Consider the following 27859-nt stretch of genomic DNA (forward strand, 5'->3'; position numbering starts at 1 on the left):
GTGCCCAGCACAGGGGCACGGTCCCTGCCCTGCTCCTGCTGGCCACACCACTCCTGATACAAGCCAGGATGCCATTGGCCTTCTTGGCCACTTGGGCACCCTGCTGGCTCATATTCAGCCGGCTGTCAACCAATGTTCCCACGTCCTTTCTGCCAGACAGCTTTCCAGCCTCCCAGAGCTCACAAACTCTTTTAAGTTTGCTAAAATCAGAGGTCCATCACTGAAGACCGACAGTGGATCCAGAAATTTTTATGAACTCCCTAGTTTGAGGAAAAAAAACCCCAAAAACCAAAACCAACTGTCACTATTTGTACTTTAGCAAGCACAAGAAAATTCAGCTGAGAGGCTAATCCATAACAGACCGGTCTCTTCAGTTTTTCAACACTTCCACTGGTCACATAACGAGGTGTTCCAGTGCATTACTTTAGGTATCCAAGCGATGCCCCCTTAGATTCTGTTTGCCCTTAGAAGAAAGCAAAGTTAACACTGTAAGAAAGCAAAGGAGTGATGGGTGATCACTGTGTTGCATTAAACATGTTATGTCCCTGTCCATCCATAAACCCAGTCTATGATGAGACATTATAGAAACTGCCATGAATTGTGTGTCTCAGGACCTCAGCAACAGATTCGCCAAGAATCAGCATTATGCAAACTGTCCCCTAGGTTCTAAATGGTGACCACTTTTAGATGGTAGCGAAACTCTGAGGTCATGTGAAGTGTCCTAGGCATATTTTATCCTATTTTTAGGCAAAAAAGATGATGGTGCTAGAGTAGGAGTTCCGGTTTACTGCTGTTGATTAATTTTTTCTTGTTGTTGCCATTTTCTTCTATTGTGGCTGTTTTATTGCGTCTAATTCACAGAAAACCACACCCAGCCACTTCTTCCACAAAACAGGAATTGAGTTGCTTTTGCAACACTGGCCTGTTGAGGCCAGAATTTAACCCAAGAGCTCTCTTTGAGTTCTTTGGGTTGCTCTTTTTCTGGCTTTTTTCTCCTTTTGTGACTGAGTCTGTGGTATTTTCCCTACCTTTCCTCACATGTGCATGTTTCCTAGAAAACAGCTTTTGTTCACCAAATTCAAACTCCAGAGCAGTCTCCTATAACTTTGCCGGCATGCCCAAGGGAAACAAAGAAGTCTAATGGCTTTTAACAGCTATTTAAACCCCTTGTTTCCAAGAAGTTTAATCCATCGTATTAAAGGCCTTATTAAAATTCATTATTAAAATTACAAGACTAAGTGTCAAGCTGAATGGGAGCCAATCTTCTAAACCACTTTCAGCCCATGATGAAATTTCTGCAAAGCATTTCAGCCACTGCCGGAAAGCCCTGAGAACGCAGCAGGATAATGGAGAAAGGACCGGACCTGTTCAGAAAGGGAGAACTCACCTGTCTTTAGAGGAGGGGAGCACCTCATTGCTGCATTCAATTATGTTTGCACTGACAGGGGGAACCCAAGCAGTGGTGCTCTTCAGGCGCGGGGCACAACGGGCAGCAGATGCTTGCAGGCTGCTGTATGCCAAGAGCAGACACATCCTTATTATTGCTAAGAAGCAATGTATGACCAGGAATAGCTACACATTTCCAAAATGGAGAGACATTCCCCAAGGGCTGGGGAAGGAGGAGCTCCAGAGTCTCCCTTGCCTCCCATACCATTGCTTAGTGAGTACCTGTATTCCTTGTCACACAGGGAGCCTCCTCCACTCATAGCACAGCTTTTTGGAGAGCTCTAAGCCATGCAGAGGAATTTATGCACATTTAAATGTTAAGAAGGCATATCTTCCTTTCAACTGTAAGTACTTTAACTATGTTCCTTGCCTCTCTGAGTCAATTCTTCTCTCATCGCATTTCCTTAGCCTCTCTTGTCACCATTTCTTCATTGGGAAGAGTCCTGGATTTTTTATTGTGCTTTGTGTTAGTTCGGATGATTTAATCACACACAATCTATCAGTGGCTCAGCTGAAGGGGCAGCAGAGTATCACACACAGGTGAGAATGAGCACTGGGGGCAATGGAAAGAAAAGGCTAAACTGGTTTTGTTGCTAGAGAAAACATCACGTGGAAAATCACTATGAGTAAGATTTGAAATAGGTACTCTCATCCACCACGCAGTTGTCCTCTCCTCATCCTTTAGGAATAAACAGAAATAAATACGCCCTTTTCCTGTGGCTCCTCTGCTGAGCCAGTAAATCATTTCCCCTGGAAGCAGTACATCATTTTTCATGTCTCATGGACCGTGTGACCTGCGGACAGTAATTTCCTTTTGACAGGGGTCTCTTTTACATACTGAGACACCACAGCACATGGTTACAGTAGAATCCCAGAACGAGCTCTACCGCCTTCAGGGGGAAAACTATTCCTTCCAGAGCAGCCTCTCATGTACCACTATGTCACTCTGGGTTTTATCCTCTAGTGTGTATTATTTCCATATACTATAGTTAATCTGCTGAACAGGACAGATCCACCAGTTGAAAACATTGTTCTGAAAACAAACCTGAACTAAATAGACATGTACAAACATATCTATAGATCTGACTTCTTTCGGGAAAGGGGGAAAACCCTAACACCCTCAACTCCATTTGTCAACATGGCCAGGGTTTGCTTTCATAGGAAGTCCCTCCATGGAAGAATGATTGAAGAGAACAATATCACGATATGCTGAGTTTTACAAAAGTCTGTCCAAGCAGTATGAGAGGCAATTGACTCACTGGAGTGTAGGCTTGACTTGACTGCTATGGACTAAAAGTGTTTTTTCAAAGCTCTTTGTGTTATGCTATCTATAACATCCTTCACGGTGCCTTTTCTGCACTGTACAATAATGTGAGCTCACACACAGTGAATAATTAGCAGCCAATGGACTAAGAATAATGGATATGGAAGCAGTTTCCAAGAGGGGATTTCTCCTCTTTTCTCTCTCAACTTTTCAGATCAGTATTTGAATAGTCAGGGACAGGAGGGATTCTATCCTAAAGGTAATTAATATCAATCAGTCATCAAAACTAGCTGCTTTTGTGAGCTCTAATTACGGAGGAGTCCAACAGCTTGGTGGATCGTGCCACATGGGGAGGGGAAGGTTCTGGCCATCTCCTTGCTGTAGCCCCTGGAGTGGCGGTGGACTTTCATTTAGCCATCCAGCAGAGAGTTCTCTGGAAATCACAGAACAGCCTTAGGAAACAAGCAGTGCTCGGGGAAAGGACGCCAGCCCCCACTCTGCAGCCTGGAACCCAGTAAGGACACAGCCTTTGGCCCGCCTTTTTGAAAAGTTTTATCAGTAGCAGACAACTGCTGTGATGTGGCTGGGGTGACTCTGCGTGATGCCCCAGGTTCCTGAAGGGCACGTTTCTATTTCCTTGGAGTAAATCCATCAGACTGAGCCAGTCACAAACTGAGAGGGTCACCTGCTCTCAGAGTACTGATTTAAGTTTCAGTGTTGTTTAAACCTAGAAAAACAGGCATAATATTGTGCTCTTCCTGAGGCACAAACTTTAAGGTCAAAGAGAGCAACTGAGAGATTTGTCAAAGTCCTGCCTGGCTCAGTGGGTGGTGTCAGCACCACAGACACTCAAATTCTGCATAAAAGCCATTTTAAGCACTCAGGTTCCTCCTCTTAAAAGCCTTTTAAGCACTAAGTTCCCCCTAAGATCTCACTATTTAAATGAAAGCATTTTTTTTCCTGCATCCAGCACTGCTCCTTCATGTTTCTTTTGTGTCTGATGCTTTAAATGTTCTTTAATTGTCATCACACATGATGGAAGAATATTATCAAAGCAATCAGACTATAGACAAAGGGACTTAGCACATTTACAGCTGCGTTTAGCTCTCCAGATGAAGCTCATGACAGCTTGAAGGCACAGCAAGCACCAGGCTCAGCTGCTGGCCGCAGCCGGTCAGTGATCACCCAAGGCAGATGTGGAAAAAAAGAAGGCAAAAAAAAGCTGGGCTATCCTAAATGAACTTAAAGGAAGAAACAGATGTGATATTCCATGAGGCTTTTCCTACTGCAACAAAATTAACAACCTTTCCAGGTTAGTAACCTGGAGTTCCTCCTCTTTACCATCTCATACCAAAGGCTTGCGATGCAGGCAACAGCAGGAGAAAAGCGGTCTTAAACCAATACCGACATATAATTGATCTGCGTTCCTAATCACTGCTCCACAGGGACCGGCAGTGCTTTAAAAACAAGATGTATTTAATCACAGTGTCCCACTGACATCAGTTCAAAGGCAGCTTCAGCTGCTCTCATCTTCAAGAGAGAACTTTTTTGCCCAGACTTCAATTAATCCCCACGCTGCCTAATTTTTCAACATTTTCAACTTTGTACAGATTCTTTGCACTAAATCCCATCACTTCCACTTGTTCTTTCTTCTCAGTTTGAATATACAGGTCTTCAGCCCAAAAGGAAATAAGAAAACTCTCTTACCCAGACTTTTCCTTCCCTGCTCTGCAAGTCAAGACCATAGCTGCTTTTTGATTTGCTTTATTTGTCATAATCAAAACCAAAAATAACCCCCAGGGTTCAGTCTCCTCAATTTCAGTCCATTGCAGACATTGTCAGTTTTCTGGCTCGTGCAAAGCAAGTTCTTCATTATTTTGCCTAAGAATTAATTATGATGAACAATTCCTTCAGCATATGCTCCAGATTTTCCTAAAACTGTACGATACGCTTTTTAAATATGGGAAACACTTCAGTCTCCTAAAATACAGCTATACTCCTGTGTTTTGCAAAAGGAACAGGCTTGCTAATTCCCATTTGACTTAAAGTCATGTAAGTATTTTTATTTATACTTATATACTTGAATTACACAAAGCTTCTGAAAAGCATATTAATTTTTCACTTGTTCTTGAATAGCTTTCAGTATTAGATATTAAATATCAATTAAAAAAAAAGTCTTAAAATACAGTATTTGTCAAAAGCAGACATGAGTATTGCTCAACAAATCTGCCCTCTATGCAACTGCTTTCTCTGTTCAAGGCATATTTTCTAAGGTAGTCACCCATTTCTCTCTTGCGATCTTTTCACAGAGCATTTGCAATGAAACGGATCACAAAGCACACATGTATTGTACTCGTAAACATGCACCCAGCTACGCAGGGACAGCTGTATTGTGTCGTGTCTTCAGCTGTGACCAGTAACAAAAGTCAAAGGAAGAGTGGAGAGAAGGGTAAGACTATATTAACATTTCTCTGTCGTAATCTCTCTGTTTCCAATGACCTGTAGGTTCAGGAAATTCCAGAACTGTGCGTAACGCTGTGCTTAACTGACCTTAATGAATGTTCTTTCCATGCATTTATCTAATTGCTATTTAGCATCCACAAAACACTATGATAAGGAGCTCCATAGCTCAATTATGCACTGTGTAAAAAGCATTTCATTTTGTTTCAAACCTTTCTCTTGCTAATATCTTTTTGATACCCTCTGTTCATTAAGAAAGAGAAAAAAAACCAATCCTTTCTTGTTCACTTTTCCATATTTCCACAGAATAGCTTAGGCTAGAGGGGGTCTCTTGAGGCCACTTAGTCCAACCCTCCTGCTCAAGCAGAGTCACCTAGAGGAGGTGTTGTCCGGTCAGGTTTTGTACATCTCCATGGATGGAGACTTCAAGGCTTCTCTGGGCAACCTGTCTCTAAATCTGACTGCCCTCACAGTAAAAAAAAAAAAAAAAAAAAAAGAAAATGTTTTATTGTGTTCAGATTGAATTTCCTGTTTCAGTTTGTGCCCATTTCCTCTTGTCCTGTCACTGGACACTGCTGAGAAGAGTCCGACACCACTTTCTTCGTTCCCCACCCACCAGGTATCGATAAGTTCCTCCCTGAGCTTTCTCTTCTCCAGGTGGAACAGTCCCAGCTCTCTCAGCCTCTCCTCGTAGGAACAACAGACCAGTCACTTCATCGTCTTTCTGGCCCTTTGCAGGCTTGCTAAAGTCTGTGTCTTTCTTGTACTGGGGACCCCAGAACTGGACACAGGACCACAGATTTTGCAGACCTCTCTCAAAACCTTCTTCAGCTACCTCTTTTCTAGACTGAAGCTTCCTGGTCCAGCTATTGATCCTGTGCTGGGAGTCATTTTGTTCCTGTCCTTATCCTTTTTACTCATCTCCATATTCTCTAGATCCAACATATCCATTTTGGGAAGGGGCAAACATAGCTTTGCTTGCATTCAGTGTGGCATGAGGATGTTTTCTGTACATTCTCTATATTCCTTTTCCAAAGGCTCCTAATGTTCAGTTGCTCTTTGACTGCTACTGAGCATGAAAAGATGTTTTCCTAAAACTATGTATTAGAACTCGGAGATCTCTTTCCCGAATAAGCCTTTTAACAGATGGGGTTGTATAATGCCATTTTTTCCTAATGATATTATTATTAGAATCACTTTAAATGCTTCCTCCTAATCTTCCCTTCGTTTTTGCTTTGCTTTCTTAAACAAAAACTGAAAAACAAAATATTTTGCATTAGCATTTTTGTCCCCTTTCAATTATTTTCCTATAGCAAAACAGAAAAGTGAATGAAAGGGGGGAAAAAAAGAAGGATAAAAAGAGTAGAAATGTATGTGTAAAGATGGAACATTGAAGTAATGTATTGATCCTACAAGTGATTTTCTTTGTGAGATGGTTACAGCGTAGTTTATGGGAATGCCCTCTACGCTCACGTGCTAGTCTTTGCAAGGACAGAATTCAGACACCTCTGTCAACATCGTGGGCATGATTTTAGACATCTGTAAAGTAAGCAGTCCAAGGGCTGAAGACTTCTGGCTTGTGAAACAGAGATGGAAGCAGAACAGCCATGCTTTTACTACCTAATTCTGCTATGTAACTTGCTTTTCAAAGTTACCATGACCTACGACTAGAGGCTTGGGGGGGTCTGAGTAGCTGGGTCTCCTTGTAAAAGACAGAGATGCATAGAGACTGCTTTATTGTAAGTGTTTGCACCATTTTCTTTCTTTTCACTTTCCCAATACAGTCTTGTTTACCTTCTGACATGCAGATCAGCCCCACAGAATTTGATCAGAAACGGCTGTTTGTTCAGGGGCACAAGAGTTGTGTCATGCTACGAGCAAGGTAGGACTTGCAAGTATTTTAGGATTTCATTCCAAAAGGGTGAGAAGCACTCAAACTACACTTGGGGCTAAAGGCACAATTATTTTGTGATCACAAGGCTGGAGCCCCTCTCCTATGAGGACAGGCTGAGAGAGTTGGGGTTGTTCAGCCTGGAGAAGAGAAGGCTGTGGAGAGACCTGATTGCAGCCGTTCAGTGCTTAAAGGGAGCTTGTAAAAAAGATGGGGATGGACTTTTTAGCAGGGCCTGTAGTGATAGGACAAGGGGTGATGGTTTTAAGCTGAAGGAGGGCAGATTTAGACTGGATACAAGGAAGACTTTTTTTTTTTTTTTTTCCACAATGACTGGTGCAACACTGGAATGGGTTGCCCCGAGAGATGCCCCATCCCTGGAAACATTCAAGGCCAGATTGGACAGGGCTCTGAGCAGCCTGATCTACTTGAATACGTCCCCGCTCACTGCAGGGGGGTTGGACTAGATGACCTCAGAAGGTTCCTTCCCACCCAAACCATTTGATGACTCTATGATTTTGTTACAGACAAAGCTGGGCTATTTGTTTTTGCAGTCCAACACACAGCATCATGATGTGCAGTCAGAAATTCATGGGGATGCATTACTGCCACCTTAACAATAACATTTTTCTGACTGAAGTTTTAGACAAGACATTTCTTTCCAGCTGTATTCTACACAATGGTAAGCTGTCTGAATATATTAACTGTTTTGTTCTCCACCAGAAGTTCAGGGTGACCTGAAGGATTTCATTGGGTGGTTATACAGTTTGGTTTAACAACAATAGCCTCAGTTATTCTCACTTTGATTTAGAAAACAAAAAAATCTTTTTTTTCCTGATATTTTAGAGTTGACCGAGGTGGAAAATGTAAAATGTGTGAGCTGAATTTTTTCTAGCAGAAAGTATACATTTTCTTCAGAGGGCTTCTCCTTCTATGCAGCTATCTACTGTCCCTTCTCATTTTACAGTTAATTTAACTATCAAGATCCAGCTATGTTATTTACATATGCCTTTTCATTTGGGCTTGGATTGCTGGTTTCTTCCATAATTATTTGTATTATAGTAACGCTCAGAGATTCTAGAGCTATGGTGAGAATCACTATGCAAACGTAATGATATGATCCTTGCTTAGAGGAGCTTACAAATTTAAAAGGTCAAGAGAAGACAACACAGATGGATTCAACAGATGAAATAAGAACCACTTGGATCCCTGATGCCAGACATATAGGATTTAAAGGAGACTGGATAAGCTGTTCATACATATGAAATGGAAAACAGCTGGCATGATATCTATGGAGCACTGGGTTGGAGTCTGCCCTTTCTTGTGCCAGCAGAAACTCATTGTAATGATTTCAAATTCAAGTAAAGCTCCTTTCGTAAATTATTTAGATCGAAAATACATAAATAAATAAGTAAAGGCAAATTAAAGTCGCCTCCTTCCTACCCTCAATCATGCTGGATTTTATGGAATTAAACAAAACAGGAGGGGAATAATCAATAAAATCCTCAAGAGACATCTGAAAACTGCAGTATCAGTACAAATCATGTTCAACTTCAGATAATTCATGCAAATCTCTACCTTACTGAAGTTAATAATTTATGCTTCACCTGCCATCTTTCCACGACCAGGGGCTGAACACATTTGTTATTTTAAGCTTCACAAAACACCTGAAAGCAGGTAAAGAACAGAGATCAGAGCAAGCACATCTGAAGCCCTGCTACCATGGTGATTGGATGATACGTGAAGATTTAGAGCCCAAAGCTGGGCACAACAGAACAGTTAGTTGATTTCCTAGGGCAATGTAATTATCTACTCTGTGATTTAAGCTTGGTTCATGTGCCTAGCTGTGTGAAATACATTTGACTCTGCTCCAGCTTCTGAGAAGATGGCATTTCCAGAAAGCTGGTACTCTCTGCTGCGACATCATCCACTGATAAAATTAGGCAGAAGCAGTCTGTCGTCTTGGGACACCACCACCTTCTATGCTTCTGTGGGGAGACCTCTTATTCTAGTTACATTTATGGGCATCTGAATGGAGGAAAAGTATCTCAGTGTTCAGTAATGGGGATGTAGTCCTAATATTTCACCATATGTGAGGTTTTGAACTTCTGCAGAAGTTCTTCTTTCACCCATGGAAAGAACGATCTCTTCAAGGTAAAGAGTTGGACGAAAACACAGTGAGATTAACCTGTTCTCTGAACATTCCTGTACCTGACTCCTCTCAGAAAACAAATGTGTGACCATACAGTCAAACAAATTAAAGCCTAAATGTGATTTGGTTGCACACTTAATCCACATCTCTCAGTGAATTCCACTGCTCAGAGAGTAACATAGAATTATAGGATCATTTAGGTTGGGAAAGACCTTTAAGATCAAGCCCAACCGCTACCCTAACCCTACCATCCCACCGCTAAACCCTGTCCCTAAGCACCTCATCTACCCGCCTTATAAATACCTCCAGGGATGGGGACTTGACCCCTTCCCTGGGCAGCCCCTTCCAGGGCTTGACAACCCTTTCAGGAAAGAAATCTTTCCTAATGTCCAACTTGAACCTGCCCTGGCACAACTTGAGGCCGTTTCCCCTTGTCCTATCACCCATTACCTGGGAGCAGAGACTATAATGTCTGCATCCCAATGACCGTGACCTCCTCTTAGAGAAGGAGATGGCCTAGTGCCTTGAACGACTCTCTCCCCTGCCAATTAGTAGGACCTCAGACTCCCTTAAAATTATCCAAACTTCCCATGACTGGGAGATCCAGTTAAGGATGTCCTCTGTCTGGTCCTTGCAAGGAACACTCCAGTACTGAAAAACAGAAGAGCCATGCTTGTGTTTCAGCTTCATACGAATACCTGCATCGAAGTTTCCAGCATGGTCCATGGAAATCTACTCAGTCCAGTGAGTGAAATCTAATAAATTCATGACGTCCATGACAGGCTGGCAAGTATCGCATGGAAAATATGGGTAACCCATGCTCTTCTAGAGCAGTAGCTAGAGTCCAGGAGGGATACTGGTTAGATCTAGGACCTGCCTTAAACAAACTTCCTTTAGAAATCCTAATCTGTGATCCAAATATCATAATAGAAAGCTAAGGCTGATGATCCTTACCTGCATGCGTGGCAAGACAAATGGGAAGGAAGAGACTATTCAGTAGTTATCCAAGGGCGCCAAAGAACTTGACAGGATCCTGTAGATACTGTCATCTACAGGATTAGAACATGTGTACACCTGGCAGCTTTAATCTAGTAGCATTAATTGCCCCAAATCTGTGTCTGTATGGCACCAACACCAATGGTCCCAGATTCCTTTTTCATTTTCTCGTGTTACAGTACAGTGCATTGAGTAAACTGTAGTCAAGCATTTGAGCATCTTCAGAGATATTCTAGTGCAAGGTCAACACTCCGCAGTCACCAAAATTAGGACAGCTGGTAACCCTGCCACCACACCTGTACTCTCTTTGCACTGGTACCAACACCATGGCTGAAAAATGGCAAGCTATGACAGTAGTGGGTCCTGCACTGGGTCACAGAATCACAAGGGTTGGAAGGGACCTTGGGACATCATCTAGTCCAACCCTATGCAACGCAACGCTCCAGGCGTGGGGCAGAGGGGCTGGAAAGCTGCCCAGCAGAAAAGGACCTGGGAGTGTTGGTTGACAGGCGGCTGAATATGAGCCAGCAGGGTGCCCAGGTGGCCAAGAGGGCCAGCAGCATCCTGGCTTGTATCAGGAGTGGTGTGGCCAGCAGGAGCAGGGCAGGGACCATGCCCCTGTGCTGGGCACTGGGGGGGCCGCCCCTCGACTGCTGGGGTCAGGGTTGGGCCCCTCCCTCCCCGAAGGACCTGGGGGGGCTGGAGCATGTCCAGAGAAGGGAAGCTTGTGAGGGGTCTGATGGGCAGCGGCTGAGGGACCTGGGATTCTTCAGCCTGGAGGAGAGGAGGCTGAGGGGAGACCAATATATGGCTCTCTACAAGTGCCTGACAGGAGGGGGTAGCTGGGGGGGGTCGAGCTCTTCTCCCAGGGAACGGGCAATGGGATGAAGGGAAATGGTCTGAAGTTGTGCCAGGGCAGGTTTACGTTGGCTATTAGGAAAAAATTCATCAGCGATAGGGCTGTCAGGCACTGGAAGGGGCTGCCCAGGGAAGAGGTCGAGTCCCCATCCCTGGAGGGATTTATAAGGCAGGCAAACGAGGTGCTTAGGGCCAGGGTTTAGTGGTGGGATGGCAGGGCTAGGGGAACGGTTGGGCTTGGTGATCTTAAAGGTCTTTTCAAACCTAAACAATTCTAGGATTCTGATAATGCACTAGAACTCAATATGAAAAAAAAAAAATTGAGTAACAAAAAGAACAATCTTCATGACTGAACAAAAGGCTCAACACTAGAACTGCTATTGAGGAGCATTAGTAGGCCCATGACCATGGATATAACATGGGCAACAAAATAATGACATAGTAGAAAAACATATGCTAAATAAGCCTTTTGTATATGTACATAATGGAGATGTAAGACTGAGCTGTGGGTGCTGATTTACAAGTCTTAAATGAGTTGGTCTTCTTACTTATTATACAGCTCTAACTGCAAATGAGAAAATAATCTTTGGAACTCGCAATTCTCAGTTGTTCTTGTACACACCCACTTACAATCCATGTGGTGTTAAACTAGAAAAAACGTATAGCTTTTAACTATCTTTCTGGGTACGTCTCTTAATTGAATAAAAGAATTAATCTTTTGCAGAGCATTAAATTAGGATCAGGTACCCATTAAGATGGATAACATGGATGCAGAAAACATGGACCCTGATAAAAAGGCCTGACAATGTGTCTTGTGGCTATTGCTTGCTTAAGCTGAAAAGCTGACCATCTTATTTTGCTGTATTTCAGTTAAGCTTTCTTTTTCTGTGTACAGAACTTCAGGATTAGTTAATGAGAGGAAAGAAACATTTTCAATCTCCCTATTTTTACTACAGCTTTCTAAGACAGAAGGATGGAGAGAACCGCCAGAACAGTGTTTGACAGGAACAGGAGTTCCAGCAAGTACATTTCTTCAGGCATCTTTCAACTCCATCGTATGGAACAAATACAAGCCAACAAACCAAGGCTGAATGCAGAATGCAATCAAAACACATTGGTATTTGGCAGATTACAATGGCACTTCACAGATCCATCTGAAATTAAAGCCCCGAGCTACGGTACTTCTTGTGCGAGACAAGTTAAAAACGCGTCCTGCACCACTGAGTTTACAGAGCTGCGAGGGAAATGGGAAGTTCAAAAAGTGAAAAATCTTCAAGGCCAATGGACAATGAAAGCTGCAGCCAGGAATGTAACACAGAGTTTCTCAGCTATTATTTCAAAAGTAGCGTCTGTCAACTTAGAAACAGAATGGGAGCTAGGACCTGTCATCTCCTCATTTGCAGAGTAAGATGCCACTCAGCACCTTGTTATTGGCATGTTGTTTGCAACCTGGAAAAGATAAATGCAATATGGCCCAGTATCCTTGAAAAGATACCACCTACGGGTTTTAGCAAATTGTGTGGACTATCCACACAAAACACCTCTGGAACTACACAACCGCACTATTCCCCCTACTCAGGATTTCAACAAATACAGCTCTTGTGGTAGCCAGCTCTCTACCATGTGTTTCATTTTTAAAGTGAAGTAATTGTCTTATCCCAAGGTCTGTTGCTGTGCTTTCCCTTGGAAAAGAAACTGAATTAATTTCCAGGGTGATGCTGCCTTGGCAGAACCTGGTCAGAGACCTCAGCTGAATCACTCCTTTAGAGAGCGAGCGTCCTGCCACGCGTGCTGCTGTCCTCACCCCCGCGGTTGGTGAATGACTCAGATAATCATTACAGCATCAACCACCTCCCCTTCACCTCTGCTGGGTCAGAAAACTTAGCATCCGAGTCAGTCGCTGCATGATTAGACCCGAGCGTCAGAAGTGAAGCAGTTACCCACACAAGAATGGCTCTCAGCAGGGACAGCCAAAGGGAAAAAAAAGCCCAAGTTTAAGCTCAAATGGAAGCTGCCTACCTCAAGGAACAGACACCACTACTAGACCTGCTTTTGTCAGAACTCTCTTCCTGGTATGTCAGCTGACAACGATTACACCACTAGAAAGGTGACGGATGGCTGACTGGACCGAGTAAGTACAGCTGACATCACCAGATATGGGGAAAAAAAAAAATCCAGTATTTACTGGAAGAGAAAAAAAGCTCTGTCCCTGTCGTGGGGGCACAGCATCCCTGTCACAGGGTGCTACACCACCAGCTAGGCAAGGCAAACAGGCACCTCCCTACACCTGCATGCAGACATGGAGCTTGTTATTCCACCTGAAGTTCAAAGGGCCATAATTCGTGAATGGTTTTTTAAAAGACTTTCCCTAATTACTTCCCATCTTCTCATCTAGAAAACTGTTTATATATGACTGTGCCAGAAAAGAAACCTATTAGGGGGAAAAAAAAAAAAAGGTAGTAATTTTTCTTTCGCAGTATGGGTTTTTCAGTCTCTAATCAGCGAGAGATGTTATATTAAACAGACATGGGAGAGAAAAGCCTTTGGTTACAATTAACTTCACAATCTGATTCCCAGTGAAAGAAGACATACTGAAGAAAGGTCTGCACAAAAAGTCTTCCCGTTTTATAGATCAAAGACAGATGAGGCAGTTTGTTTGACACTGTGGAATGTGTATCCATATGATTTACCGATTATATATCCCAATTATTGCCCAAGCACCTAGTGAGGTGGGGAAAGTGCCGTTATCCAACTGCACACTGTCAGGACCAGAGGCTGGAGCAGACTGAAGGGCTCGCCCATGGCAGAACTGATCCCAGAGCTCCCCAGAGTCCCCACGCTGGCTTGGCCCTCCCTTCACACAGCTTTACTTCCCATGCACTCCAGTTTGTGAACTGAACATCCCTCTCAGAGCAAGTCTATAAAATCACCATCTTTGGATCCCTCATCATTGATGAGGGGGCTGGGGAAAAAATTAGGACAAATACATTCCTGTCAAGGGAAGGAATTCAAAGTGGCTCTGTTAAATTTTGCACAACATTTAATTGGGGAGAGGTTTTAGTTGGAATTAAGTACCTCCCTGTGGTATAGATTAACCCACTTTGGAAAGGACCATCCCGCACACAGCTTAACTGGTTAATGCCTGTGTGTAGACCAGCTATGAATTCCTTGCTGAGTAACATTCCTGGTGTTTCAGGTGTGGACCCATACAGGCGAACCGCTTCCCTGCTCAGTGCTCCAGAAGCAACTGGGGTTAATTATTTTACCCTCCAAAGTGAAATTTCTTCCCCCCTGGCAGAGTGCCCCCCTTTTAGATCACTGATGCTTGGAAGGACAGGAGGACACCAATACTGCACTTCAAGTAGCTTCACTATTACAAAGAATCATCACACCAGCTGAAGAGGTTACAAAAATCCATTTTAACATAATCCACCTGCAATCTATTTTCAATGACTCCCTTAAGACTCCTTAAATGTACGTGCTTCAGACACTTCATAATAACCATGGTATTTTACCACTCACTGACGATACCGGTTCTTGCGAGTAACACCTTTGCTGACTACAAAAGGAAAGCCATTTAGCCATGCTACCTCTCTCTGCTGCTACCCCACTCTGCGAGGAGGTGTTAAAATCCCCATTCTCTGCTCCTCCTTCGCTTTTCCAAAGCCATTATTCTCCCAAAGCCTTGCAAAAGTGTGTTTTTTTAGATTGCACACAAGAAGAACAAAGCCAGGTAACTGTCTGTAAGGACAGGGACGTTCCTTGCCAAAAGGATATATTCCTTTTATATTAAAGGAAAGAGCCCATCGCTCTCTTTCCCACCCCTAATACTATTTTGGCGGTTACTGCTTCGTGCCCCAAAACCGAAAAAAAGATGACTGCAACTTTCTACTCCTGAACCACTGGCAGTTGAAAACCACCAATGACAATGTATAGGGAAGGGGGGGATGGGGAGGGGGGACGGACGGATGGACAGATGGAACAATTTCTTTTGCATCCCCACCAGAGATTTCCAGAGATTCCAGCAGAAAATGAAATCAGGATGAAACCAAGATGGATGTTGAAAGGCAAATGAAGCACCCACAAGCTGGCTTTATAGTACTTTTTATCTCTAGTTATACAAAATACAACTGCTGGGTAAAACAAGCCCATGGCAAAATTATTTTTTTGACTGTTCTGTTTCTTTTTCTCTGCGATGCTTCCTGGGGAGACTTAACAGGATGACTTTTGACAAGTTATTCTGCAACACAGCTGGTACAGCTTGGTTTCCAACCAACTACTGAATCGTGCTTTGATACACGTGACAGAGCTCACTGCCTCACTCTGTGTGCCATTTTGTGCGTGTACGTGTCCCTCACACGTGGATACACATGAATACACGTACAGGGCAAAACTACTGCCTGACATTCCCCGGGGACCCTCCTCTGATGGGGGATATACATTTGTGAAACATGTAGGAATTTTGCCTTTAGGATTCGTACACCTCAAGCCCAGATTGGTAGTCGTTATTCAAGGGATTCAGAAGTTACTGGAGACAGACACATAAATATACTCACAGCATTGATTGCATAGAGATATCAAGTTGTGATAACCTCTTAAATGTATCAAAAATAAACTAACGTATCAAAAAATAAAACCCTTCATTCAAAACAAAATAGCTTATTCCCCCCAGTTCCGTTCTGTTGTTTTACTTTAAATAGATGCTGCTGCACGAAGTACTAAGAACTGTTAGATTTTACAAAATAAAGTTAGAACTTACTTTGTATATCAGGATCTGAAAAAAAAAAGTCTATTGATATGTGGATTTCTAAGAAGTATTTGTTTGGTATTTAGAAGACACGACTTAAAGTGATGAATTTACTTACATCTAGTATGTTGTAGCAGTCCTGGTGCTGTCCTGTTCTTCATGCTGTAACAGTTCATCAGGGCTAGGAACAGAATATGCAGATCATCCCCAAACCAGTCACTAGTTAGTGTACAGTTTTAATGGACAGTTGCACAGTCCAGCATATGGACAGGTCATTATATTCATTTTAAACCACAAGATATAGAGAACAACCATGCATTCATTCCTAATGTGTTTATAAAAGTTACATTTAACAATTACAAACCTCTTTGCAAATTGGAACATGATGTAGGATCAGGTTGCTGGTGTCTTTTGGGTTTTAACAGGCGGTCATCTGTGGCTTGTCTGCTCAACTGGTGCAGAGCAGCTTACGCCCATATTCTCCATAATTAGTCTTGGGCAAGGGGAAGAGAGAGTTTTCTTCAGAAGAACTGGAGGGAAAGTCTGAGAAAATATACAGTGGAAAGGACTGGGGATCAGGACTCGAGAATTCAACCAAATGAAGTGCGGCTACATCACACAAGTCAACAAGGTGTATGAGTACATACATGCCCCTTCAAAACAAATTAAAAAAGACAATTTTTTTGTAGAATTTTCTTTGAATGTCTGAAAATTCCACGCTCTCAAAAACATCCTCGTAATGTAACACAGAGTACTGTATGAAAAACGAGTTCATAGGAAATGGAGGCAGTAAAGAAATATTTGTTTTTTCCAGATGAAGCAAGACCAAAAAAACCCACAAGAAAATGATAGTTACTACTTCTCCAAAGAAGAGTCAACAAACGTAAGAGGTACTATTGTGGTTCCTCTGTGGCACCGTGTTTTCCCAGCTAACACAAGCACTAAGTGACTAGGGTAACTCAGTTCCTCAAAGTCACACGTGCAGAGGAAAAAGAGGGGCTGAACCAATGCTGTGCTTAACTAGCAAATTTGGATAATATACTGAAATAACTAAGGGCCCATCATAGGCCTAGTGGATTTTCCTCCATCAAAGCTCTTCTGGTGTTTGCTAGCAAAAGAAGCATAAAGCCAGACTGACTCACAAATTATCAGTCAGATTCTGATTCAAATCAGTCCTTATCTTTATAATTGGGAGGGATTTCTTCCTGACTTAGTTATTAAAAATATACAGTAGTATATGAGCACCCTTTGAAGAGATCCACACATTTACGAAGAGCTAATTACATTGTTTATCATTCAAAACAGATTCATTATGAACTCAACACGTGGCACAAAAGTAATTTTATCTGTGGCCTTATTCCTGCACCAAGTGAACAGAGGAGTAAAAAACCTTGAAAAAAGCCAGGAGTTATGAACATAATCCTCTAGCACGCCATGTCTTAGCAGGTTAAGATTAAAAAGACAAAACGGAACACCTCAGGACTGCAACAACAAAGAGTTTATTAGAGTCGAGAATATACAATCACTGTACAGAAAACATTCAGAGTTAAAAATATGAAAAACAGCTCACTGTGCATTCTGGTTGCTGAGCCTGTTAGTGATGATTTAATTGGCTGCCTACAGCTGGCTAACTTATCAGCACTTAAAAACATTTTTGTAAGCAAGGAAGACATGATTGTCCTTTCTAAACAGTAACATTGCCCGAGGTGGGAAATAAAGGATCATACGAATTACATTTAAAACTTACTCAAGGAACAAAGTTGGTGGGAAGGGAATATAGAATGCCATAGTTCTGTGTTTTTTCTGCACCGAGGAACGGTAGCCTTACAGCTGTAACTTTGTATACACTCATGTTCAGTACAGCAATGATTTCTATTTTTAAATATGAAAATATATTAACAAGTACAAGAATTTACCACCAAATCCAGCCTCTTCCAGTTATCTTTGGCTTGAGAGGAAGTTGCTTACTTCAACCTTTGAGTCTCAAATGTTTTCACTGGAAAGAAATGCCACAACATCTGAGCTCCAAGGATGGTATGAACAACCACTTTCTTTTAAAAAACGTTTGTTTTTAAATCTTCAGTGAACTAAGATTCAAAAAGCTTCTCTGCCTCCTGAGCTCTCAATTCTCCGTGATACCAAACCTGCAGCTTTTGCCTTCCAAAACTGTTTGGTGAAGTCCACAAGGGCTTGGGAAAGTCTCTTTCCTGAGCATTTGCTTGTTTCCACCACAGGTAGGCAAAAGGCTCATTTTCTCCAATACTAAAAGAAAACAAAAAACACAGCACAGCATTTATTCAGCTTTGTTTACTCTCACAGAACAAAAGTTATGCGGAAATTGAACTCTGTGTTTAAAAACATGGTGAAATGCCTAAAAGCAGGCAATTTTCACAACCCTTCAGGAGAACAAACAGCATGGAAACGAACTCTGTCTGCCCCTGGACAGATGGTTTCATCCAATCTACACAATCCTGCTGGTAGACGTTCCCTATTTTATTTTGGCATCCAGTAAGAAGAAAACAGAAGCCCTGTCCTGAGGGAAAGGAATGACAGCTGCATTCTGGGATGCAACAGCACTGGGACAACAGCTTGGAGATATCTGAAAGCCACGTAACATTAACAGCTTGTTTTGAGTTTCTTCCTGAACAGAGAGTAGCCAACTATTAGTACAACCCCAAATTGTACAGCTACATTTTAGGTGGGACACCCCTCACCCCCCAAGCTTTCACTTTTTTAATCACTGCTTGACATGAGCCCTGACTGCAATTGACCTGACTCGTAAATTTACAAGGGAAATAAAACGTGAAATTGAGTCACTTCAACTAGAGATTGTTTCCTTCCTCTGCAGAAATAAATAATGCTGCTAAAATGAAAATGACTCTCCAGGGAGAAATGGCTATCTAGTCTTCATTAGTATCAACTAAAATTAGTATGCACTTTTTCTCCTCTTGAGCACTATTGCATAACACAACTAAACTTATTCTAAATGTTAAATTTATTTACTTTTCAGACAACAGTTTTTTGATAACCATTAAGAAGGAGACAAGTACTACATAAAAAGGTCTGTAATATATCTGATAAGATAACAGATTAGAGATGCATTAGAAATTAAACTAAAGGTTTCATAACACAGGTCTGAACTGAACTCAATTTAATATATTACAAAAGAACAATACCAAGCTGACGCCAAAATATCTAAATTGCTTTGCCCAGGAACTTTACTATAATAACCAGATTTATTAAAAAGCTCTTAACTGCTGCAGTAGACAGCAGAGATTCCTCATAGGACTATTTTGGAGGCAGTAAGAGAATAAGTATCTATAGATAAACAAGAAAACATGCTGAAGGGCATTTCAAATGAAAAACTGTGTGGCATTAGCCAAAATCTACTGTTTAAGCATGTGTCACATTTACCTGTGTGGTGGGGTTTGGGTTTTTCTTTTTTTTTTTAGACAACTTATATTACTATTAAAAGGGCATTGGAAATTCGATGCAGCATTATACATTAATAAATTGAAAGCTTCAACTGGCCATTGTGTAAGATGAGCCCTTTACAGCAAATTCAATCACACATTAATTGTTTATTTGTTCAACGATTTACAGACTTTTTGAAGACTAAATTCTTAAGACTGCTTCAGACAAAAAAGAAAGTTAATGATTTTGACTAATGAAGTACTAAGTATCAGTAAAAAGTGTCCTATCTCACTTGTAATATAAAAAGAGTAGACATTAATTACATCTTATTTTGATGGGGTTTTTGTAAGTTTTTTTAAAAAAATACAGAAATAGAGCTCAGATTCTTAAGAGTTGTTAACCGCTGATTAATTTGTGACTATTCTTTTTGTATTCTCCTCATGCTTATAAGCAGCCAGTATTCTTGCAGGGGGAAGCCTGCAAACATAATTATTTACAGACCATGAGTGAAGGCAATAATCTCAATTCCAAAACTAGCAGAAAAATCCTACATCACATGGATCCAAGAGATGCTTTGAACACTTACAAAGCAACACCTGATTGTTTTCATTTTAGGCACCCAATCCCTAAAGTAGAAAGGAAAGCTAAAAGCACGTAGGTAGCAAACTCTACAGCAGTGCACGAGGAGAGTTCAGGGCCTCAGGAAAAACAGCCCAAAAGTCTTCATGCTAGAACCCAGCATCAGCCAGCTGGTGAGATAAAAACCCCAAAATGAGCCAACTGGATCAGGACTCTATTAGGGGCTGTCACACCTGCTTATTTGGTATCCAAAGTACAATACACACTGTGGGCTTGCTTTTTAACTTTTAACTAGAATACAAATGGAAGATGCCATCAGTGCCTGCTGCTGTCATCTATCAGCCCGTTGCTTAGGTCACCATTCCTGGGAGCTAGAAGCCTGGGGTTCAAATTCTTGGGTACTTTTAAATATTCTGAACAAATATGTCCTGTGATTTTAAAAGCAGTTGCAAGTGTTGAAGAAAGGTCAAGCAAGAACAAGTCTGAACGGAAAAAGAAAAGGTCACCTAAATCAAACCTGTAAACTCTGACTTACTAATACAGCTTCGCAAACGCAATAACAATTATCTGGGAGAGTCTGGCAGTCACCTAAAACCAATGAAGTAAAAAGACATGTCTTAAAGTGACTGTCAGAATGCGATTAAAAGAAAGGTCTACACACATATTGGAGGCACTTAAAATTTTAACCTTGAATGTTCGTAATGGCTTTTCTAGATTTTTTTTTTTTTTGAACCCCAAGGTAGATGCTAGGCATTTCTGACTTTGTCTCATGAAATTACCATCCTCCATCCTATGATCAAAGTAATCCATAATGAATGACAACAAAATCTGTAACGTTTTCATATAATTACAGGGTTTTTTTCACATCATGTAAGAGACCACCTTCATTAAATATATATGCAGATGGAAATGACATTTTTGCTTCTTATCTTGCACTATAGTGCAATTATTCAAAAGAAAAATTAAGTCCTCAAGAAACAACAGATTAGTTGGAAGACCTTTAGCAAAATGGATAGCTGTAAGAATAGTTCTCCTCAGTTTCTAGCAGAATTTGATAAGTCTTTGGAAGAAAGAATCAATAAAAAATCCTGGGATAATGACTGGCATTTCAGATCGGTTTAATTTTTTCTCTCAGTTCCATTTCTTGTTGTGAGTCTAACACTTAGGGCAAACAGTGTAATATCTTAAATTCCTGATAAACACAAACTAAATATGTCAGATGGCTTTAAGGAAAAAACATTGTAAATTCAAAGAAGAAATGCTTTTGTGAATAGTGTTATTCAACATGAAAATTAAACATTTTATTGTCTTACTGTGGCTTGCAGTAAGACAGCACACATACGTGTGGTTAAACATTTCATTCTCCATACAAGAGAACAGGTAAATTTTAATAATGAAAATAGTGGAGACAATAATTTATTGTCACCCACACCATAGCAAGAATCAGATAATGTGTGAGAGTGGATGAGACCCCTGGAGATCATTCAGTCCCACCCTCCTGCTCAGGGTCAAACACAAACGGGGTTGCTCAGAACATTGTGCTGTAGGATTTTAAGTATCTCCACGGATGGAGACTCCGCCATTTCTCTGTGCAACCTGTCCCAGTGTTTGATCATTCTCACAGTAAAAAAAAAGTTCTTTACATTTAGATGAAGTTTCCTGTCTTTGAGTTTGTGCCCATTGTCTCTTGTCCTGTCACTGGGCACCACTGAAAAGAGTCTGACTCCATCTTCCTTACTCCCTTCCATCAGGTATTTATATGTACCGATAAGATCCCCCTGAGCCTTCTCTTCTCCAGGCTGAACAGTACCAGCTCTCTCACCCTCTTCTCATATGACAGATGCTCCAAGTGCTTGACCATTTCCACGGCCCTTTGCTGGACTTGCTCCAGCATGCCTATCTCTTCCATACCGTGGGGGGATAAGCAAAAGGGGCACGGCACCTCACATAGCACTGAGTCAAGAGGAAGGATCACCTCCCTCTACCTGCCAGCAACACTCCGCATAATCTGGTCAACAAAGCTGGTGGCCCTTCTTCGCCACAAGATCACATTACTGCATCATGTGCAATTTGTTCACCAGAACCTTCAGGGCTTTCTCTGAAAAGCTGCTTCCCACCCCCCTTTGCACATGCTTGTGCATGGGGTTTAGGCTGCACCAGGTGCCGTACTTGGCACTTCCCTTTGGTGAACTTCTTGAGGTTCCTGTGCTGTCATTTCTCCATTCCCTGTGAATGTCAGCACCTGCTTCTGTGTATCAGCTACTTCTCCCAGTTCTGCATTTTCTGCAAACTTGCTGAGGGTGCACTTCATCCCGTCATCCAGACCATTAATGAAGATATTAAACAATTTTGGCCCCAGTATGAACCCTTGGAGTACACCACTAGTGACTGGCCTCCAGATGGGAGTTTGTGCCACTGATCACAACCTTCTATCCCGGCACACCGGCTAGTTTCCATTTCTCTAGTCTCTATTGATCCACTTTGCTTATGAGGATATTACTGAAAACAGTGTCAAAACCTTGAGAATGTTGAGATTAAGAATACCTACAGCTCTCACTCAGTCCACTAGATGTGGACTAGCTAGTGATTTTATCTTAGGCAGCTATCAGGCTGGTCAGGCATTATTTCCCTTTTGTAAATCCATGCTGACTACTCCCAATCACCTTGAATCTATTCTGGAGGTGCAGAACTGCAGGTAGAGAAGAAGCCAGCCCTCCTAATACTGGAAGTCTCAAGGTTCCAGACATCACTATCCTGCAGGTCTCTATTTCCTAACTCAATGAGCACATTTTCTTGCTGCTTCTTCAATGCAGCTGGAGGTTCAGGCTCTTCTGTCCCCAGGGTCTTGGGGAAGATCTAGTCAATCCCTTCCTTGTCAGTCCTGATACTGCGCAGCTTGCTGACCTCTTCCCACAGCTCCTTTACTTGGTGATGTAGACATGCCACTGCTGCACACCTCCTGCAAACAAGGAGCCCAATTCCAACTGCCCCAGCAAGAAGTCTTAGTCACCCCCTATAGCCCCAAATCTGAAAAACTGCATCATCCCTTGGGAACTCCATCTGTGCTGAGGCCTCTGACAGAGGGGATAGCTGCTCACGTAGCCCCTGGGGACCACGTTCTGTGGTACACTGTCAACACTGCAGAGGATGTGGATGCTGTTCTGAGCAGAGTTCCTGGCTCCTTCTGGACACCCTACCGTGTAAGCTGCCCTGTCAATGATGAAAATAACGAGCTGGCATGCAAAGTTCAGCAAGTCTAGCAAAGGTAGGGAAGAAAGGAAGTTTGTCGTCACTCATTTACTTTGGGAATGAAAGCTTAAGGAAGTTCTGGATTCTTCCCTCAGAACTCCAGCTTTCCAGTTTGCAGTTCTTACCCTTGGTAACAGAACCAGTTACATCCCACTTAGCATGTTTGCTAAGGTACTTTAAAGAATTTTCTAGGACCACGAAGAGCTTGCTCTCCAGTCCTGGCAGCAAGAACACACTTTTAACTTGTTGGAAAATGAACTAAAACATAAAGAACAATGAAGTTAAGTCTTGAATTTACCACCTGCAACCTCGCACCTTACTCAGTTTTCACAGAGATCACCAACTGAAAAGATATCTCACCTGTGCAAACTTGTGTATCTGCTCCACCACAGCTGCAAAGAGGGCATGGACACTTTCATCAATTAGACTCTGCATATAATGGACAGCTTCTTCATCAGATAGGTCCAAACGAAACTTGTCCTGCACCTGGAATGGGGGCAGAGATGACAAAAATTAATTCAATTCAACAGTTAAAACAGACACTATTTTATCTGAACCATACAGTAGAGAATCTCTCTCTTACTTCTAAGTTACAGCAAGTAATTGGAAATTTACAATGTTATGTAAAATGCCTATTTTTAGCTGTTTCATAAAAATGAGTATTTAAATAAGCTAGAAACAGCCCCCTACACCTCATTCCCCCAACTAGTAATTTCAAAGCTCAAGGACAGAAAGTCAAGGGAAGTACCTGGACATAAGAGTTTAAACAGAACTAAAATGCTATGAGAAAAAGAGAACTCAACATTCACTAAACAAGAATGAAGTGCCACTTGAGAAAAAACCCACAACTTTGCATATCAAATACAACGTTGGAAGAGTCTGGATGATCCTAACCATTTTTGAAAGTACCTAAACCACTTCCTTATTCTAAGCTTACTTTCAGATAAAATTGTCTTTCAGAAACTGTAAGGCAATTAAGTCAAGAATACAGGATAAGAGGAAGGGGCAAGCAAATCAACCCTGTCAAAACCGACCTTTATATGGCAGGTGAGAATTTCATTAACTTTGATTGTATCTACCTCCCACGTACAGTTGGCTGGAGACACTGCTGCCCTTACACTGTTTTTTCTTTTGACAGCAACATATTTTTCCTATTGTACCAATAAGGCATTTTGTTTAGCGCTTGCCATTTGTATAGAATTAAAAGCTGAAAACACTCTAATTAAGAATACAGCAACAACATCTATACTCAGCCTTGGCAAAGCCTTGACCCATGAATATTTACAAAGGTGCAGGGATGCCTTTCTCTGAATTCCAACTAATTCCATGGCAATTGTTCAGGACTGCTCCAGATGGCAACATCTCACAAGCACTGTTACCAGACATTCCTTTGGTAATACTCAAAAAACCCCTGTACATAGAATTGGCAAGAGCTTAAACAGATCTTTAGGGAAAAAAGAAAAAGAAGGAAAAGATTTTACGTTACAGGAGCCAAGTAAATTTTGCAGATGTGCCTTATCCCTCACATCTATGAGGCAGATGCATAAATAAGCATTTTGGATGAGTTCAAATAATCTGACGCATGGATCTGAGGAAGTGTTACAGGTATCAAAACATCATTTTCTAAGTTTTCTGAAGCATTGGCTGTGCAGCAAGGTCTGCACATAGGAACAGCAAGTGTTCAGATTCTTCCTTAAAAAAAAAAAGCCACAGTTTTTGGATAACAGTGCTAACTTTGGGTGCTTAATTTGGAAAACTATTTGTGCTATTTAAGACCTCCTAGTGAGTCTATGATCTCTCAGAATTAAGGAGTCTAAGATCCCAGCATTCTCTAATCAATCCGATCCCCAGAGCTTATTAATCACCTTGCAAAGCAGTGCTGATCACAATATGAAAACTGCCCAGCAAATTCACATTACTTACAGAAAATGAATCGCTGCCATCTAATCACATGCTTTATTGTCATAAATTTCAAATGATGCAAGCTTTTGTGGAGACCATCATATTCATCTACTTCAACGAGCTAGGTAAAATTGTATCAACAAATTTTTGCATCAACTACGTACCTTGTAGTTTAGTTGTTTAGACAGAATGCTTCACATCCTAGGTAAATTGTTTCAATGAATAATTACCCTATTTAACAATTGTGACTTACTTCCTATGTGATTTTGGCTAATTTCCATCTCATGAGTTGAGCTCATTAAAACTTTTTTCCATTAAAGAACTGTCCATCAGAAATCTTTCTCATGTAGGCAAGTAGGCAAAGATTTAAGCTGCTTCTTTACCTTCTCCTGGATATGACTAAGGAGACTGACTGTAAGGCGGAAACAAGTCATTCCTGAACATTTTCCATGCATTCACATTTTTTTAAGCATTGACAAAAATTAGAGCCAAATTATTTCAACAAGGTTAATAAGGTCGTATTTGTGAGACGATACTACCTTCTCTTCCCATTTTGTATTCTTTCTATGCACCAAGGATACTGCATATGCAACCACACTCTTTATGACAGCAAAATACTACTGAGATTTCAGTTTAGTATTGCTCTGCATTCTTTTCAAAGGCAACGTACTCCAGAATAGTGCCCTGCAGCACTACAATAAAAAGCCTAAGGTGGCCTGCAAAGTACGTCAGGATAACACTGCTTCACTCAAAATACTGTTATAACTATGTTGGTGATATGTTTGAAGTAAGCATAAATTGAGTTTTTCCTCAACTTACCCTCAGAAAGAAGTTTGATCAATATGGAACAGTAGATTAAGCCAAAAAATCTCAAACTCAAGGAAGCAAGTACCAGGGAGAGATTTAGAAGATATTTCTGGCTAATACTATAGAACTTTTACCTTTATAACAAACATGATAAGAAGGAAGTTTATTATCTCCAACAGACATATTAGAAGTTTGACAGCCAATGAAGCACAGTAGAATCCAACTGAATTGAATGGACTATTCACAGGCTTGCAATTATGCACAAGCTTAAATACCTCCCCAAACGAGAGTGCAGACTTCTACTAGATCTATTTTCATGCTCTCAGAAAAGGTGATATAACATGACTTCAGCAGAATTGCTAACTGCAGTTTGAAAAATAAAAAAGTATCTTTTCCACAACTCTAATAATCAAGCACTCGAGCAATCTTCTAATTTGTTCATAGTATAACTTCTCAGAAAGTCTTGCAGTTAGTGACGTTAAGACGCAGCTTCATTCTATGGAATTAATGACTATTTAAACCCACTTCCCACCTTCCCAAGACACAGACTGGCACACTTACATATGTGGAAATATATATACCCACAGTTAGTCCTTAAGGTCAGTTTGCAACTAACAGCAGGATCAAATGCTGCCAAATACTAGATCTATGCATGGAAGTTTTTCAGCACTGCAGTTAAAACTGACTGCTGCAACTTAGCTGAGAAGAAACATGGCAAGATGACATATTACCTCTTGAGCTGCAACAGCAGCAACAAGGTTAATATATGTTGACTTATGGTTCTTCTAACAAAACCAATAGTAATTCTTAGTTAAAATCTCTGAGTTCCAAAGTAAACCATGTATTCTGAAAGCCAGTGGTTTCTCACAGAGTGGGTGCAATTAGGAAGAGATTTCTGCATGGTGTAAAAAAAAAAAAAAAAAAAAAAAAATAAAGCCTACCAAATATAATCTGATGCTTGTATTCTGGGTTTTAAATGGGAGAAAAACAAAGAAGGTGATTAAACTGTCCTGCTCAGTTTTTCTCACAGGGGTGCAATTAGGAAGAGATTTCTGCATGGTGTAAAAAAAAAAAAAAAAAAAAAAAAAAGTGAATTTGTGGGGCAGTGTGTGTCAGATTCTGATGAGCACTTATTCTACACACTACACAACCTACAAGAAGAAAGGCCACCACAAAGGCATCAAAAACATCCCACCTGAATTACTTACTTAGGGTTCTCACTTTGGCATTTAAATTAAGTGCATCTTGTTAGTTTAGTCATTAGTTCTGTCAATGAGAAAAGAAATAATTTTGATGAATGTGATTAAACTTCTGCCTTGTTTCCAGAAAGGAGAGTTTTAAACCCTACACCGTATACGCACATTGATTTTAAACATCAGGTCTCAACAGCAGAATTTGAATGCTTAAGGATGAAAAGGTGGTCCACTTCCTATCCCGCTGCATAGGGGACAGTTTAGTAATACAGCATAAAAGAACAGAAATGCATAATTATATGAATCTGCATGACTAGAAATTTTATTATACTTCAGTTAAACGTGAAGTGTCCTGTAAAAAAGCTACTGTCATTTATGAGAGAGCTTAGCTTTCAAAGAAAAATAAAAATCAAAATCTAAAGGGGAAGAGACCATGAAGATACATCACAAGGGACAGTATAGAAGAAAACATGGGGAGGTGGGGCTGCAGGGAGAAGCATTCAAGTATAAATTACCTGGAGCTGAACTTATGAACTTATGAGAATAGAAAAAAAGCTCATGATCACTTGCTGCAGAATCATACAGAGAATGGGAACTCAGCAAGGTAACATGCCAAAAAAGGAAAAAAAAAAAAATATATATATTTTACAGTAAACCCATCAAAAAATACTATTTTGTATCACGATTATCCCATCTAAAATTACAGGCTTACCAACTACAGTTGAAACAAACTCAAGGGAAAGAAATACAAGAGGAGGAACTGGATACTCAGTAATTCCCTCACCTTCCTGAAGTGTGCAAAAACAATACAGTAACAGATACAGCACATTTTTGGTGGTGTGTGTTTGTTTCTTTTCCTGTAACTGATGTATATCAAAGGTCTTCACACATTCCATTCCTG

At 41.1% G+C, this 27859-nt stretch overlaps 1 protein-coding gene across 5 annotated transcripts in view; it reads right to left on the bottom strand.

Annotated features, from left to right (window-relative positions):
* Positions 1-17306: 17306 nt before the first annotated feature.
* Positions 17307-27859, bottom strand: part of PIK3C3 (phosphatidylinositol 3-kinase catalytic subunit type 3) — an 80800-nt gene continuing 70247 nt past the window's right edge. For 3 of the 5 annotated variants that reach the window (XM_035903054.1, XM_035903055.1, XM_035903056.1), the window contains exons 24-25: positions 23417-23542; positions 17308-18076 (exon numbers count right to left, since the gene is read on the bottom strand). In XM_035903054.1, coding sequence (XP_035758947.1) covers positions 18062-18076; positions 23417-23542 — 141 coding nt within the window. In that variant the 3' untranslated portion in view covers positions 17308-18061. Of the gene's footprint in view, positions 18077-23416; positions 23543-27859 lie in introns of all 5 variants that reach the window. The other 2 variants (XM_035903058.1, XM_035903057.1) reach the window with 2 other exon arrangements.

The sequence above is a fragment of the Egretta garzetta genome, unplaced genomic scaffold (genome assembly GCF_000687185.1).
Source record: "Egretta garzetta isolate BGI_Z169 unplaced genomic scaffold, ASM68718v1 scaffold179, whole genome shotgun sequence".
Classification (NCBI taxonomy): Eukaryota; Metazoa; Chordata; class Aves; order Pelecaniformes; family Ardeidae; genus Egretta; species Egretta garzetta.